The 16,951-nt window shown below is 37.2% G+C and overlaps 2 protein-coding genes and 1 long non-coding RNA gene across 7 annotated transcripts; 1 reads left to right on the forward strand and 2 right to left on the reverse strand.

Moving 5' to 3' along the window:
• Nucleotides 1–671: 671 nt before the first annotated feature.
• Nucleotides 672–3,998, reverse strand: LOC113759565 (60S ribosomal protein L3). Of its 3 annotated transcripts, none has more exons than XM_027302139.1 (6): nt 3,925–3,998; nt 3,532–3,641; nt 3,165–3,275; nt 2,248–2,552; nt 1,610–2,019; nt 672–1,184 (listed from the first exon to the last, which is right to left on the reverse strand). In XM_027302139.1, exons 2-6 carry the CDS (start codon nt 3,614–3,616, stop codon nt 926–928), a joined length of 1,170 nt encoding a protein of 389 aa, XP_027157940.1. In that variant the 5' UTR covers nt 3,617–3,641; nt 3,925–3,998; the 3' UTR covers nt 672–925. The 3 variants fall into 3 exon arrangements, with proteins under 3 accessions (XP_027157940.1, XP_027157943.1, XP_027157941.1); XM_027302142.1 differs by having other exon boundaries at nt 3,532–3,635; nt 3,925–3,977; XM_027302140.1 differs by having other exon boundaries at nt 3,532–3,638; nt 3,925–3,972.
• A 1,737-nt stretch (nt 3,999–5,735) lies between these two features.
• Nucleotides 5,736–6,242, reverse strand: LOC113764035. Its single transcript, XR_003467446.1, has 2 exons — nt 6,033–6,242; nt 5,736–5,882 (listed from the first exon to the last, which is right to left on the reverse strand). It is a non-coding gene; the product is annotated as an uncharacterized LOC113764035 (long non-coding RNA).
• Nucleotides 6,243–12,146: 5,904 nt separating this feature from the next.
• Nucleotides 12,147–15,563, forward strand: LOC113762636 (COP9 signalosome complex subunit 8). 3 transcript variants are annotated; one of them, XM_027306178.1, is made up of 6 exons: nt 12,147–12,304; nt 12,472–12,551; nt 12,670–12,851; nt 13,831–13,938; nt 14,744–14,921; nt 15,191–15,563. In XM_027306178.1, the coding sequence occupies exons 1-5, from the start codon at nt 12,221–12,223 to the stop codon at nt 14,881–14,883; spliced, it is 594 nt and encodes a 197-aa protein (XP_027161979.1). In that variant the 5' UTR covers nt 12,147–12,220; the 3' UTR covers nt 14,884–14,921; nt 15,191–15,563. The 3 variants fall into 3 exon arrangements, with proteins under 3 accessions (XP_027161979.1, XP_027161980.1, XP_027161978.1); XM_027306179.1 differs by having other exon boundaries at nt 15,232–15,563; XM_027306177.1 differs by having other exon boundaries at nt 12,148–12,304; nt 14,744–15,559.
• The last annotated feature ends 1,388 nt before the right edge of the window (nt 15,564–16,951 follow it).

Genomic DNA, 16,951 nt, shown 5'->3' on the forward strand with positions numbered 1-16,951 from the left:
GCATTGTTGATTCTTTATTGTGATATCTCTGGCTTTCTCTCACAATTCTGTCTTCTTCCCCGTTATCTTCTTCTCTCTGTCCATGATCATCAAGAAGGATTTTCGAAGGGCAAGTGTCAATTCAATTAGTTATAGTTTCTGAACATATAATAGCGCCTCTCTTTTACTTCTACAATAATTGACAGAGAGATTATAACAATATATGTTCAGGTAGCATCGAAGGTATTCTTATTGTCCTCGTGTAACACGCATATATGCAGAATTTTTTGAAAATAATAATAGTATTACTATAACACTTTTTCCTCAAGTGATAAAAAGTTGATAAAAAAAATAACGCGATTATTATGCTCCACTTGGCATTTGCAGGTTTAAATAAAAAAGCAGTTCAAATCGTCCGATAATTTCTTTAACACTACTGTTTGTTATTCAAGACCTTTCCTCTTAGGAAAAGGCAAGATCCAACTCTCAAAGAACAACTAACTCGAAATCTCAGGCTCCAGGAAGAGAGTCACCCAAGTAGACAAACTAGATTCTTCTCCATGTACAGCAATATATAACCGTTCGGCAGATTTGATCCTGCATTTTCCCTCTAATCACGCTTCATATCCAAAAACCAAGTTCTACCACCAAAGAGGTTCTTGCTAAACATTGCATCGGCTACCATCCACAAAGAGCACAGAAAAAGGACCATGAAATTAAAAATCAACGTGAGCAAAACAGGATTTCAAAGACTAACAACAATCCATAAATACTTCATAAAACAATTCTTGCATCATATCCAAATCAGAAAACAAAACTTTCAGAGCAATTTCCTACATGTCACGCAGACTCTGAAAAGAGGGGAATAATTTTTTAAAACTCAAGTTGTTCAACTCCGGATATAAAACTCAAGTTGTTCATGTTTTCAGTTTAGGCAACAGACGATTTATGCCTTCAGCCGACCATAGAACTTCTGCTTCTCCTGTGTGGTCTGGAAGCGACCGTGTCCAAACTTAGAAGAGGTGTCAATAAACTTGAGTTTAATCTCTTCAAGAGCAACACGAGATGTCTGGTTCAGCAAGGACTGACGAAGTGTGACAACCCTTTTCTTGGGACCAACACAGCAACCCTTGATCAACAAATAATCATCCTTAACCACACCATAGTGGGGAAATCCACCCATAGGAGTAATATCCTTCTCAGTCCTGAAAAGTGAAATTAATTTCCAGTAAGAACAGAATTAAGAAACTAAAAGTCAATCGTAAAATCAGATAATGTAACTGCATGAGAATTTTACAGTTTTAAGAACAACATCATTTCAATTCCGGTTATGCAAAAGAAGTGTACCATGAGCATGTTATTAATATTAATTTCAATGAATCCTAACAAAGATGCAATGTTCTACTCAAAATTGTAAAATGGTAAAAACGTACAGATACAAATCCCAAAAAAACTAAGAATTACAGACTACTCGCAAAAAAACTTGCTTGGTAAAACAAAATAGATTCGGAAGTGAATATATTGCTTGACATCCACAGAAAACATGCACTGCCATCCACTAGTAAGAAAGCCACAATTATATGTCCAAAACAAAGACAAAATGAGGAGAGCAAAACCAATACTTCTGTACCTGTCAAACTCAGTAACAGCAGTATGTCCTTCTTGGCCAGCCTTTCCAAGCTTGTAAACTTTTTTGTTCATCTCGGTACGGTGGTGGTATCCATTTTGACCAGCTCGAGCAACCGTGAAGGAAACTCTAGCAGGGTGCCAAGCACCAATACAAGCTACCTTACGAAGACCTCTATGGGTCTTGCGAGGAAGGCGGGTGACACCCCAACGGGTTACAACACCTTCATATCCTTTTCCCTTGGTTACACCAATGATGTCAATCATTTCATCTTTCTGGAAAACAGCATCAACTGGGATCTGCTTCTCAAAGAAGCCATAGGCATAATCAACCTTCTGTGCAACAGAGCCACCATTCACCTGAATCTCCATTAGATGGGCCTTCTTTTGTTTCAGCCCTTTCATCTTTCTTATCTGCATGAATGACCATTAGTTACTAAATTAGCATTGGCCATAATTGTAGTCCGTCAAAACTTATCAGTGGTTCTCTTACAAGTCCTTTGTTTCTATCATTTGGCATTGAAAATTTTTGGCAGGGAGAAGGAAGAAACTGAACTGATCAAAGAAATCAAACAATAAAAAGAAAAAGACCATTAACTGAACGAAAGAGAATAAGTTACCATAGTTTATAATCATCAGTACCTGAGTATGAGCCAAAACACGAATAACAGATGCATATTTCTTCAATTTCTCCAGCTGAGCTTGAATATCCTTTTTCCCTTCCTCAGTCTCATACTTTTTCGAGCACTTGGTGAAGGCCTTCTTCTTGGACTTGCACCAATTCTTATAAAACCTCCTCTTGACCTCCTCGCTAAGATGCTGAGCCCAAACTGTGTTAAGGCAGCGGAGACCACGGGGTGTCTTGACATACCCAACAACTCCAACCACCACTATTGGAGGAGTTTCAATAACGGTAACAGCCTCACATGTCTCCTTCTTGTGCAGCTCTACAGTCCCAATCACAAGATAGAATTCAGAAATTGATCAAAAGAAATTTAATAAAAAGAGAATATGGAATAATTAAAATAGGGTATGTAAAACTAATAATGACAATGCCTATTCTACAATGCAATTCCTCTAGAAGAAAAAAAAACTGCATGAGAAACCCAGAAAGCTGTTTGAATTACAAAATTAAAGGTTTCCTCCATGGTTTCCCTTTTTCTTCATCCAACATTACAAGAAGAAACAAATCAAGTTCACTGAATATACATTGTACTTCCAATCAAACCACATGATGCCCATTATACCAGCTCACTTGCTTTTAGTCATGACAACCAACACATATCTCAAAAATTAGAGGTCATAAGGAACAAGTAAGACAGCCATCGAACAGATTAAATAGATTAGTTATTGGTGATAAGCAAAAACAAAATGCAACCAATTTGTCAGAAACAGACCAACAAAACCAATATGCCAGTACGATGCCAAGTATAACAGTTGCTACTTCTTAGCAAGCAGAAATACTTTTCAATAAGTTGAGAGAAAAGACAGGCTACAAATCAAATTCACCAAATTTATTAAAAACAAACACAGAGCAATGAGTCAGAAGAGGACTTTACTGGATCCAGGTTTCTCGACTTCTCTGACAATGTGAGTCATCCCAGCCTTGTAGCCAAGGAAGGCAGTTAACTTGCAGGGCTTGCTTGGGTCATCCTTTGGGAATGCCTTCGCTGCATTTATTAATCACAGAAAGAAAAATAATCAAAACAAAAAATAACAGATTGGGAAGGCCACGGAACATTGTTGCAGTTGAACGAAGTTAGCCACTTTTAATACGTAAAAAGTTAATAGTTCAACACATAACAGTTCCAAATTTTTTAAACAAAAACAAAATATAGGAATGAGCTTCAAATTCAATACAAAAGAAAAAAAAAAGAATGAGTTCTGAAATGGAAATGCAACTAAGATGGTAAAATTGAGCTATACCCTTTCCCCTGTGACGAGCAGCTCTCTTCCTGGGGAGGAAGCCGAGGGAACCATGGCGGGGATGCTCAAACTTCCTATGCGACATCTTTCTTCTTCTCCTCCTCCTCCTCCTGAACACAATTTTGGGAATACCAATCAAAGCTCAGATTTTACAAAATAAAGACAAAAGAATAAATGCAGCCCCAATAACATCTGGAACCTCAAATTCCAATCAAAAGAGAAGCACCAAACTTTTCAGAGCAAATGACAAGGCTTTTAAGCTTTCCTTGGGGGATAAACAGATTAAAAAGGGTGGACGGAGAAGTAGCTAATAATGCATACGTTAAGATTCTTATGAATTAGTTATTGCTGAGAAAACAGAAAATGACGAGCGAGGCGTGGAAGATGGAAAACCTGGGGAAACGGCGCTGTTGTGCTGAAGCAAGCTGAGAGAGGCGACCACTCAAGAAAACCCTACTTAAAAACTCTCTGCATTTTTATAGGTACCAGAGGTTTATTAATAATCAACCTTGGAGAAATGGATCGCAGGGGCTAATGGGCTGGGTCGTGAGCCTATAGGCTTTTCAAACGTAAACTGCAGCCCATCCCAGCCTGATAATCTGCACTCCCATAATATCCAGTACTAATCTTTCTAAAGTTTAAAAAAGAAAAAGAAAAAGATTTATTCCATGATTAAAATTTTTAGAATATGACTCTTTTTTTTATTTTATCAATATTCAATTTTCCAACCCAAACTATTGGAACTTTGAATAGGATTGCCAAACTCCATAGGTATAATGAAATCAAGCACATGAGAAAACTAATACTACATAGCACAAATAGTGAACACGATTTGACTGGTAATAAGAATTTAGAAATCTCTTTATTTTTTATCTTTTTGTATATAAAGCCTCAAGCATGGGTTTGGCTTTAAAAAAATTTGTCATCATTTATTATCCTATTCTCACTCTTGCATGATGGAATACTACAAGATCACATCTATCATCTTTTCACGCTACACGTTTGAACAACTACTAATATGTAGTCTCTCTCATTTTTACAGTTAGAACTACAATAAAACTTTCAAAAAAAGCCACCAATAAGCTTCTTTCATTCAAAAAATAAGAGACATGCTTCTATTTGTAAGTATAATAAAATTTCAAATGATCACCAATAAATTAATGTCTTTTCCTTTAAATTTCTTTGTGTGCTACGATTTTTTTTAATATGCATATGTGAGCGTCTTTTCCACTAGTTATATTTTCAGTTTCAACTAATAAATGTTGATGAGACCTTTATTTTAATGACTAATGTTGAGATTTTAAAATTTAGAAATTATGAATTCAAATTTCTCTACTCATTCTTTATTTTTTAAATTAAATTTCACCCTTGTGCATGGGAAGCAGGGGGGCAAGGGAGTTGGAACTAGTTTTAGCGATCGAAGTCAAAACGAATTTCATTAGACTAGGAGGTATAAACCGTGCTACGCACGGTGGGAAAAATAGATGGAGATGCCCAGTCCAGTAAAATGATTTGTACTTAATCCAAAATAGATCCATTAATGGTACAGATAAACCAAAATTAGAGCAAACTTTAATACAACGAGGGCACCCCTAAGCCAGCGGAGGTTAACTATTGAGGATGGCTGCATCCTTGATCAATAAAAGCTCAAGCCTCCTAAGTATGTAATCATGTAAAAAATAGTAAGTACTATTCTCAACAAAATATCAGAATATTAGAGAATTTTGTCCAAATTGCCATCGACGTTTGCTATCTCAAGGCTAGATTGCATTATGATTTAGTTATAAGATCCATCAATTTTCCAATGATGCAACTACTTAAACTTGTAAACATCATCCAGAGTTAGATTTTGTTATCTTTTCATGCTCTCAAAATAGTGAAAACATTTATATTAATATAATTTTTGAACTATAAGTGCAGAAAGTAGACCCTATCCCAAATCTTCGTGATTCATATGAGATAAAATATACGAGAGCAGGAAAAATACGAGAACTCAAATATACCGAGAGCAGGAAAATCATGAAGGGACGGGTACAAATTTTATCTAACAATATAAAAATCAGTAATCACCATGCTGTGGTGCACTTTCTTAGTTTACATAATCCGACTAAAGATAAATTCTGAAGCTAAAACAACAGGAGTAAAATTTTATATGCCTTTCCTCTTAACGAAAATAACAGCAAAAGAAATTCTAAAATGGGGAATAAATCAACGAGTCCTTGTTTCATGGAGTCTTCTACATTGCATACTTGGGAACTTCCTGTGAACAAAGAATGCACAAATACCGATCCGCTTTGGAATGAGTACCAATTTTGTCAACTATTTACACACAAGGAGTATGCTCTCACACCCTCCAAAATCACAAAGGTAAAGTGCCATTGGTATAGATACAAGGCAAAAAATGGAATTACAATATACAATAGCATAACAACCAAAACGGCTTTTGCAGGGGCTAGCTACTGTCTTTGTGATCATTTGTGAAGGAATGAGGCAGGGCAAACCTCTTCGCCATCAATGCCATATACTTTCCCAGGTGCTCCACCAGTGTGAGCTTTGTTTCAGTGGGTTCTCTTGTGTGGTCTCCTAAGAAAACTCCTGCTCCATAAGGGGAACCTCCTCTCAGGCCGTCTATCTTAAAACATTCCTGCTCCAAATGTGTATCCTATTGGAGCATAGACCATACCATGGTGGACTCACTGGGTAATTGCTATCCACCTATAAAATAGAAAGTAGTAAATAACTAACATTTATTATAAAACGCAACATTGGACTCATTCATTAAGGACAACAAGAATAATACCCACCATTTTCTTTAGGGGGTTAAGGAGGTAAAGAGATAGAGTAAACAACCTCGAATTAAAGAGAGACAAATGCAAGAATATATAGCTAATCAACAGGTAGAAGCTTGTCATTTAGAAAAAAACTTCTTTACCCTTTTCACACCACTTCTTTAGCCTTCATAAAGCAATGACTAAATCCAACAAGTTCGTTCTCATGAAACCTACTCCAAGTCTGACTCCCAGCAAAACAAAAGGCCAAACATTAATATTCAAAAAATCATCCAAATAGACTTTACTTAGACTTGTGCATAAACCTTAAAATTGAGATGGGCATTTTAAGAATTTAGGAGGATATGCCTCAGATCTGTATTCTGCATCTTGTTGTAATTATTCCAGTAGGGTAATGTTAGAGCAGCATCACTTATAGCTTCTCTCATCTGAATATATGGAAAGGGAAAAAATATCAATTATATATTTTTTAATAACTAATGGACGACTTACAATAGAGGATAAAGTGGCACATTAGGCAGATGGATAGTTCAAAAGAAGAGAACGAATATAAGACATGCAGGCAAAAAGAACCAGTCAAGAATATATGGAGCAAGTACTCTTTTTCTCCTTGGATTTTTTCTAGATGGAGAACAATTCTTACTCTGTTACATCTCGACATAAATTGAGTGTCTTCTCTCTCATATTCCAATTTTCATTTTGTCATACCACCCTTTGCTTGAATCTACTCTGGCAAAGGCAATGCAAGATGAGGGAAATCAAGTTGTTGTTGAGAAGATGAGTAGCTATAAATTTGGCAACCACATCAAGAACTTTATCTTGAAAACACCAAGAACAAACGCTTATAAACAAACACAATGGAAAACAAAACAAAATAAAAAAGAAAGAACACAATATAAGCAAATAGCAGAAATTTTGTTTCAACAAGGGGTCTAAAAGACTTTTTAGTAACTACTTTGGGTTTAAATAAAACTATTATTGTTTACATCTATATAAACTCATCCAAAATGGATTTGCTATTTCCACTTAAAACTACAAAGTGATTGTGTTACATTGTCCGGTACTCTCAAAAATTTCTAGCCAAAAAAAAAAAAAAACCTCTCCTCCTCTTTTCACCCAAAATGCTAATGGTCATTTTCTGCCAAAATCAACAACCAAAATGCAAACATATTTTTTCATTGATATCAGATCAAATGCTAATGTAAACCAGTGCATGACATCTGTTCAAGATATACCTAATGCTCGACTTGTCCTAAACCAAGTCAACAAAGTAAAGAAACCTCCAAGTCAACAAAGAAAAGGAACCTGTCAAAGATGCTTGCATCTGTAATAGTGTTGACAGCCATGTCTAGATGACCAATTAGTCCATTTAAAAACAGAAAAAGAAAAATTATATCAGGGAACCAATGACAGTTCTCCCTCTCTCTCCCTATATATATATATATATATATTTGGGATAAGCTCAACAATTGAATAAATAAGACAACTTCCTCACGCCATCCAAAGCTAGTAGTTGCCAAAAAAGCTATTAGCACTACTGGTGTAGTGTGTGTTTATGTATATTTGTGCAAACGTGAGGGAAAGCATGCAGTACCAAAAGAAGGGTATATTAATCAAAGAGAGGGTAGAGTATGGTTACGATTCTTTGATTGCAGTATAAAAGGTTACCACGAGCCTTAACTATTCTAGCCTCGGTCAAATAATAGAGGTTTGACAAGTGGGATGATTGACAAGCACCATGTAGCTAAAAATCACCCCCTTCCACTCCTAAGAAGCCAAAAGGTGGATCACGGGATTAATACATTCTTGACACTACGAGCTTTGTACTTGCTCGGGTAGAATTTAGTGAGAATCCTTAAATTGAAGCTGATAGTTTTCCACTACTAAAGTCATCTCCCAGTAATATTCCCTACATTTCCCTTTTGTTTTTAGTTTCCAACAATACAATTTCCTTTGCACTGCAAAGAAGAGTAGAAAGCCATAATGCATTAGCAAAGGCAAAAAACGAAAAAAAAAAAACAAATTCCAAATGCAGCAGGACCAGTGACATACCTCTTCACACCCTAAATCCATCATTACTCTAATGGATCGAGTAACAAGATCTGTAGCTGCAATATGAAAGTATCTTTAGTTTTGCAGGCAAATAAAAGGTACCGTTTCAAGTGATATTGAAGTAGCAGAATGAAAACACTGATTCACATGTGCAAGCAATCATATCACTAAGCAACTTTTAAGCATAAAATAGCGACGTGCTACACTATTTCTATCGTTGACTAAAAATGGTCGGGAGTAGAGAGTTGAGATATGCTTGTGACAGCTAAATGAAAGGTAAGGTGCGACTAAATCAAGTTCAGTTCATCCCAGATTTAGGGACCTGCAAAGGGGGTTTGGCGGGAAGGGAATGGTAAGCAGAGCATGTACATTCTAAAACTTCGGTCTCTAAAAAAAAAAGAGATAAGGCAATTAGATGTGCTAGCCTAACTACAAAGGGTAATCAATACATATTCTGGGGGAACCAAAGGGTAACCAAAGGGAATCAATACATTCCTTTGCACTACAAAGGGTAACCAAAAAGTAATACATAATCCCACACTTCTCTCATGAAGCAGATCCCTAACTGTAGTGGTTAGTATAAACAGCAACATAACAACTCTAGCCCAAAACACAAAGAGGAAAAGAGCAACAAAGTACAATAGAGTTTAAATTTTTTAAGGCACACACCATAGTTTTTTTCAGAACACAAGCTACACACCAAAGGGTGGGTCCCAAAATAGCACAAATCCAGCTTCCTTGGAATTTTTATTTCATGCATGGCAGTTACAGGCAACTACAAGAAAAAAAATCTGAATTTAGTGGTTGCTTCAATTATGAATGTTCTGAAAAGAGCAGGCATAACCATTTATCCACTAAGGAAATTAAAATGTCACAAGCTAAGAAAATAACAAATTGAGTAGAATAACAATACCCCTTCTTTTTCATTGTCCATGCGTATCTTCTCTAGAGCAACTTCTTCTCCAGCTTTCCTTTCTTTGGCCATATATGCTTGGCTGGAAATTTGAGAGGAAAAAGAAAAATTATGGACTAAAAAGAAAAAAATATAAAATTAAAAGAAAAGAAAGAGGGAAGCTAAGCATTCCAGAATGATCTGATAACAAAAATACAAACAATAATCAAAATTCATGTAACCATCTAAAAGGCAAAAGAGAACTCAAATCGAAGAGAACAGAACTCAAATCGAAGAGGGGAAGATGATGAGATGGATAGAAACATACCAAAATTTTTTGATACAACGAGATGGGGACAAGCGAAAGCAGAAGCAGGAGAATTACAGAGGTAGGAATGAGAGAGAAAATAGATGAAGTTTGAGGAAGAGAAGCGCTGAAAGCAGTGAATCAGAGGAATGTTGAACTGGAAATATTATTGCTCAGATAATTACAATAAGGATATTGCTATTTAGGAGACAAAAAAGAAACACACTTGACGTACCAGTATATGGCCATCTGCCACAACATGAAATCAAACAGGCTAGCAAATCACAAATATAGAACTTCTTGCTAGCAAAGTTTCAAATGACAGAAGAAATTTTTTTGTTGCAATAAGTAGGCTACTTTGCAGTTATACATAAATAGATAAATTTTTTTGAATTACGTTTAATAAGGCTAAAAAAACACTACACTAAGACCTTCCCACAAAGGGGACAAGCACTATGCACGGTATCAGTTTGAAAAAGCACAAGTCAGGGTTCTTTCTTGATGAATAAAATCTTCAAGTCCGATTAAAGATATAGATAACTGGATGTATTTTTCCCCATTTCAAATTAGAGCTTATAGTGAAGCTAGAATTCAAAGATAAGGCAGTATCCCCATTTCATTATCATTTGTGAACATTGTTGTACCTAATAAGAGCATATACTACCAAAATTTTAGGACTCACTAAAATTTAGTACATAATCCCATATTCATCTCAAGAATCACTTCTCAAACCAGTAAAGAGGAAAGCATTGAAAGAGCAAGAAGATGGTTCACATCATTGACGAACATAAGCTACATAGCAGACCTTTCCAGTTAAAACCAGCTAAACTCACGACAGATCTAAAACACAAAAAATGGCTTAAAAGAGGAAAGAATGCAGGCTAGCTTCGTAAAACAGATGACGGATGTGATTGTAAAAAAAAAAAAAGAAAAAGCTTACAACGAAGGAAAACAGCAATGGCCGGGACAGGATTCAGACCACTCAAACCCAGAGAGCGAGAGAGCATAGAGTCGATGCTCCTTGCACTGTAAACAGCATGTACCCAAGACGACCACATATTTTCGATCATCGGGAACCTAAAAAAAAACCTTCTGCCTAAGCGGCAGAGCAACATTGCCAGTGGAAAAGAAAGAGAAGTTAGTGGGAAGAAAGCAAAAGCAACAGAACCAGAAAAGTAGGGAAACAGGGGCACATGGGAAGCATGTGAAACCTACATCAGATACCCCAACAGTATTCTATACCAAGGTTCAGAACCTCTGCCTAAGCAGCAGAGCAATATTGCCGCGGCAGACAAGAGGGAGTTTTCTGGGAAAAAAAAACTAACGAAGAATGAGGGATCTGTAATAGCCATGAGAAAATCATAAAACACAAAACAAAATTTAAACCTAATCAAAGATTCCAAGCTAGTTCCTTTACATGTCTTATCATTTTCTTTAAAGCTTCTACAATCATTTTCCCATTTCGCAAATAGAACACGAAATTAAAGATCAATCTGCAAATGCCTTATATAGTGCATTTCCTAAAATATTAATAAAAAAATTTAAAAGGACAATTTTTTTCAAGTGAATCACGGTGATATACCTTGATGGAGATTTTTCGATCGCTCTGGGGTTGCTTGAATTTCTTGACCCTTTTCTTCACTGTCTTCTTCGAAAGCAAAGGCACCGCCATCGCTGCTGATTCTTCTTACGTTTTCCCTCCTTAACCTGCACATTTCACAGACAAATCACAATCAGCTATCCATCTACAAGCATCTATAAAGAATAGCGCAACACGGGGAAGAAGAAGAAGAAAGCTGCGGCTGCTGAAGGTTTGAGAGCTTACTGTGGGTTAGGGTTCTGCGGAGCCACCCAGGTTTGGAATGGAAAAGGTTGTTTGAGACCACATTTAAGAGAAAATGAGAAATTCTATGGCCTTCACAAGCCAACGAGAAAAGCAAAATCAAAGGAAGAAGGAAAATCACCGACAAAAGTTAAGAGAAATAAAATAAGCAAACTTAGAGCAAGGAAGCCGCAAACTTAGAAGAAAAAAATAAGCAAAGAACAAAGAGTCTTAAGGGTATTGAAGATTTGGGCATTATAATTTTGGAGAGGAGAAGCGGCGCTGCAACGGAGAGGTTTTTGTATTTTGTGTAGCTAACCCTAGGGAGATAAGAAGATAAAACGGAAGTGGAGGCTTTTGTGGAGAAATGATGAAAAATGTTGCAGCCCGTTGCTTTGCGAGCCTCTAAATAAATTAGGGAAACCCGAATTTGTGGCAAAAGAAGAGAAAGAGAAAAGAGGAAAAAGAATGACAGAAGAAAGACAGAGAGAGCAACTGCAGAGAGAAAAGGCAGCGGGAAGAGAGAATGCAGCAGAAGCACATGGGATACTGGCAGCGAGGCCAGGTGGGAAGCTAACGCACAAGGGCACGTGAGAGGACGACGAAAGTTTTGGCTGAATGCTGGTGGGACGTTATCTACTTATGTTGATAATGATTTGGTTCATTTTGCAGTCCTACCATTTATCCACCCATGGCTGAAAACGAAGGCCCAAATCAAACGGCCCAAATCTGACCAGTTCCGAGTTCCGACTCAGTGATTCTTACTCGATACGAACCATTAAAGCTCGAGTCCAGCGTGCTTTTTGTGTTCAGCAGAAGCAGAAGCCATGGATTTCTCGTCTCTCACAGACGCTTTATCGTCCCAAAATTATGCCAAGATCCCTGATATTTGCGAGACTCTCATGCTTCAGGTCAGCTCCTCTTTCTTTTCCATTTTTCTTCTTTAACCAAATTCGTGTTTTTTTTCTTTGGGGGCTGGGATGGGGTGGCGTGGGGCGGGGTGGGGAGGGAGGGAGGGGGATATTACTAATAAATAGTATTCAGTTCTATTCTAAAACCCTAAATCTTTGCCGTATAGGTTGCTGCTCAGGGCATTGCGTTCCAAGATGATTGGCCGTACGCGATTCATCTTCTAGGGCACATTTATGTTAATGACATGTAAACTTTTTCCACTCAACTTCCTTTCCATCCTTTTTTTTCCTTTTGATTGTGTAGTTTAATTGGGGAGACGTAATTTAGATTTTATTTATCCTTTTGGTATTGGGTTTGTGGGCAGTAATAGTGCACGTTTCCTGTGGAAAACTATTCCGGTTGCAATAAAGGAGAGCCGACCGGAGGTGACGGCAGCTTGGAAAATCGGTCAGAATCTCTGGACGAGGGACTATGCGGGTGTTCACGATGCTATTCACGAGTTTAATTGGAGTCCTGAGGCTCATTGTATTGTCGCCGCCTTCTCAGGCAAGTTTGTCTGTGATCCAACTGCATTTTTTGTGCCTGTTTGGACTTTGGTATTGAGGCTTGGGTAAATACTAGTATACGCCTAGAATTCAGTAGCAAATTTGTGGTGCAGTATTTACAATTTTTTTTTTTACTTTTTGTTGAGTCTGAGGAAATTGATATTGCATTTGTGTTTAGTTAGAACAAAAATTTTGATTAAATGAAGTAGATATGGACGATTGGATGCCAACTCAAAGCTGAATTCAGTTGGCTGGAATACCCACCAACAGTTTGACCAACAGAGTCATCTAGTGATTTAGACCTATCTTAAATTTTTTGAGACTTACAACCAAGCTGGCTTCACTCTTTTCTTTTCAATGGGAATGGGGAGTGGAAGTTTGTTAGCTTAGAACTTCAGAATTTAAAAAGGCGCATCTGAAAATTATTTGTTCCTAGAAGGAGTTGAAAGTTATCTTTTGCCAGTTATGAGTGTCATACAAAGGTATGCTTTCCTGTTTGGGTGACTCTTCTTGATGACAGATTCAAATGTAGTCCTAAGTCCTTTAGCATATTGTTACTTTGTTTCGGGTTCTTGGCATGTCCCCAAAAAGTTACTTTTGTCTTTTGGCATTTGATGCCTTGGAGACCAGCGAGCGTATATCTTACCCTTTTTTTTTCTTTATGTTTTTAATTCCTTCATCCTCTTTTGAGTCTATATTGGCGTGCATGCATGTTGTCTTTGTGGTGTGAATTAGGAAGACACATAATATGGGTTGGTAGGATGTAGGAGAAAATTCAGAATACAGGATTTGGTCATAAAATTTATGGTGACCACAAAAAGGAGGCACTACAGCAAAAACAGTAACCGTGATTTCGCTACCAAAAATAACAGTGATATACTTATTTATATACTCTATCAAGTGTCTCTGTTTGTTGAGTATAATTTATTGTGCTTCTAACAAGTGTCTCTGTTTTTACCTTTAACTTGTGCATTACGCAGAACTTTACACTAAAAGAATGTTTGACCTCCTGGTTTCTGCATATTCAACGATAAGCATACAAGATGCAGCGCTTTTCCTAGGAATGAACGAGGATGATGCTACAAACTGTAAGCTTCTTGCTTTTGTGTTTGGTTTATTGTAACATTTATTGCTTTTGATACATTTGGGATGCACCATACGGATTTGTGGAGTATACGAACTCCATTACTTTGTAAGGCATTGTATACCGTGTTGAGATGGTTGGGCTGTATAGTAGGTGCTTTTAGAGATAGTGAGTCCGTCTTTGCTGTTATGAGCAACTATGTCAGAAAGTGCTTTATAATCAGTATGTGGATATCTGCCTGGAAGCTGTGGAGTTGTTTGATCAAACAGCAGTGTCTGTAGTGGCTAATCTGCTGAACTCTTTTCTAGGCTAAGGTGGAATTTTGATGGAATATGGTTTCTTAGATCATAGGGATTATGGAGTAATTGAAAGCCTTTTAGTTTGTCCTGGTGTACATGGAAAGTTTCTGTTTTACTTTGATTAATATGCTGATTGCATTTTACCTCGTACTGGCAGTCTGGCACATGACCTTCGGAGGAACCTGGTGAATATCTGATTTGTAGATTTTGGGGATGTTACAACTTGATTTTGACAGACAATATGCTTGTTTTTGCATTACAATTGATAAAATTGTGCATCCTCAAATAACTTAAGATTTGCTGGTCAGAAGTCATATAAAAGATCGCTGACGCCAAAAATTAAGTGTTTTCATGTTACACTTTCTGCAAATTGGTGTTTACGTGCCTTGGTTCGATCATTCACTGTTTGCAATTATAACTAAGTCTTTGTGAGCCAGTGGGTAGAGGAGCATGTAGACATTCTTTGGTGAGAGATTGATCAAAATTATGTTCTGATGATGCGTTGTGTAGATGTGCTCCAACACGGTTGGATTGTTGATGCCAATTCTCGGATGCTGACTGTAAAGAGGCAGGCAGTTGCAGCAGAGCAGAAACTAGATCCCAGTAAATTGCAGCGCTTGACAGAATATGTCTTCCACCTTGAACACTGATTTCAACCGTCTAGAATCTGTCAGAGCACATCCTCCCGGTAGTTATCTCATTCCAATTGAGTTTACTGGAAGGTGTTTGGTGAAGAATGACAAGTCCTTGGTTTTTGTTTGCCAATACATAAAGGGTGTGACTAATATCTTGTTATTTTAACTCGGATGGTGTTGTTGAAGTCGATCTTGGGTTTTCTTGCAGATAGTGGTGAAGACCACTAAAGGGTGGGCCATAATTTTTGGGGGTGTTATCTTATATTTTTCTCAGCTACCTTGTGTCTTATCGTTGATTTTAGTAGATCTCTACCCTCTACAGATGGAGCTTTTGAAATGACCAGTTTGATCTTCATGTGCCAGAACGATGAATCCTTGAAATATTTGGCGGCCTGGTATAGAATATCAACCAAAAAAAAAAAAAAGCACATTTTCATGATGGTGATGAAAGAGAGAGAACGACCAGGCAACTAGTACGTGATACATGTTTGGAAACGACGGAACTCTTAATTTGAAGCTTTTTGTTTGTGGCCTTGCGAGCGCTTTCTTGTTTTGGGCGAGCCATAGGCACAATTTAGGATTAGTTATTATTCAGAAAATTGTTAGTTTAAGCAATCAATTCATTTTCTTGAGCCGTGTCCTTTGATATTTTTATTTTATTTTATTGGTATGGTTGCGGTCATATTTTCTCTTTATTCTCTAGGAAAGTGCTTGAAAGAGATCATCAGGTGATTTTAAAGAAGAGTCAAATCCATGCCAGGTAATTGAGATGAATTCATGCATCTTATCTTATCAAGGAAACCATCATGGAAGTGTTTGGGACGAAAGCAACCAGTCATGGGGAAGTAGATAATGCGTGCCTGCTTCTTGTCAGACCACCATTTTTTATTTACGTGAGAAATATTTATTTTGTTGTGAGAGAATAATAAGGAATTTACAGAAACATTTTTAATTTTGAAGTCAATAGTTGTGAGCTATATGCAATGAGCAAGAAATTGTATACTCCAATATTTCGTGGTATCACTTGTTGACCAAAATCAAATAGAGTACGTGCGATTAGATATTGACCAAAATGAGAGCTTCTCCATTATACCTTAACCTGACCATTAGAGCGACCATGGAACATCTAGAAAGAGTCTTCTCGTACCAACCCAACTGTAATGGTAGTTTATTTGACAATGAATTGACCCTTTACCGTCCAATGTTTACCTCAAACAAACAAAAGAAAAGTGTCGATCAAACATCTTATACCAGCTTCACTTTATTTCCTTCTCTCAATAATGAACATGAAGATAATAACTTCCTTCCAATCCAATCTCTACTAATGACATGATACACCCAACAGTGTCAGTAGTGTGTGCCAACAAGAAAAGCTCGTCATTTTTAAGGGTTCCAGGGCGGCATAAGCAACAAAAAATCTGAAGATGGAAAGTTGCATTATCAAGAAGAACTGAAGCCCAGAAGAGCTAAAAAGTCATGTTATGCTCCTATGGACGAGGTTGATTGTAAAAGAAAAGATAATAAAAAGAACTGGCTAGCTAGAACTAGAAGACGACGAGATGAAAATTGAATTAGTTAATTTGTTTTTAATACACTAGCTAGTACTTGGGAACTTGGAAGGAAGGCGAGTCTATACTCTATGGACCATGGTACTCTAAAAAGAATCAGAAATTCAAAATCATTTGAAAGTTTGAATACAGCACCGCGATGGCCTGCATGGACTGGGGCCTCCAGCCAGCCTCTCACGGACGACTGGACTTGAACATGGAACTTTGATATGGGACTCTCTCAAGATCATAAAATGCCTAAAACAACGTCTTAATTTGTATTCTTCAAACTCAGACGGACGGACAAATGCATCCTTTCAAGAATCTAATCCGGATAAGCAGACAACAATAATGATATTGGTCATTATTCCTTGATATCAAAGTAACTATTCCTTCCAACTTCATTCAAGCAAATTCTAGAATCGCCCGGAAAAATCTCCGCTCCACTATTCCCAAAATTCCAATACAATGATCTGCTAATTTATCCACAGACACAACATGGGCATCCATGAAGAAAACCATTAGAGTTAAAACGG

Source organism: Coffea eugenioides, chromosome 2 (assembly GCF_003713205.1).
Source record: "Coffea eugenioides isolate CCC68of chromosome 2, Ceug_1.0, whole genome shotgun sequence".
NCBI lineage: Eukaryota > Viridiplantae > Streptophyta > Magnoliopsida > Gentianales > Rubiaceae > Coffea > Coffea eugenioides.

Coding starts and splice junctions, on each gene's coding strand:
- LOC113759565 (XM_027302139.1), bottom strand. CDS start 3,616: ATGTCGCATAGGAAGTTTGAGCATCCCCGCCATGGTTCCCTCGGCTTC. Junction 3,276..3,531: donor TGCTCGTCACAGGGGAAAGG/GTATAGCTCAAT, acceptor TAATAAATGCAG/CGAAGGCATTCCCAAAGGAT. Junction 2,020..2,247: donor GTGTTTTGGCTCATACTCAG/GTACTGATGATT, acceptor TCATTCATGCAG/ATAAGAAAGATGAAAGGGCT.
- LOC113762636 (XM_027306178.1), top strand. CDS start 12,221: ATGGATTTCTCGTCTCTCACAGACGCTTTATCGTCCCAAAATTATGCC. Junction 12,305..12,471: donor GCGAGACTCTCATGCTTCAG/GTCAGCTCCTCT, acceptor TTTGCCGTATAG/GTTGCTGCTCAGGGCATTGC. Junction 12,852..13,830: donor TATTGTCGCCGCCTTCTCAG/GCAAGTTTGTCT, acceptor TGCATTACGCAG/AACTTTACACTAAAAGAATG.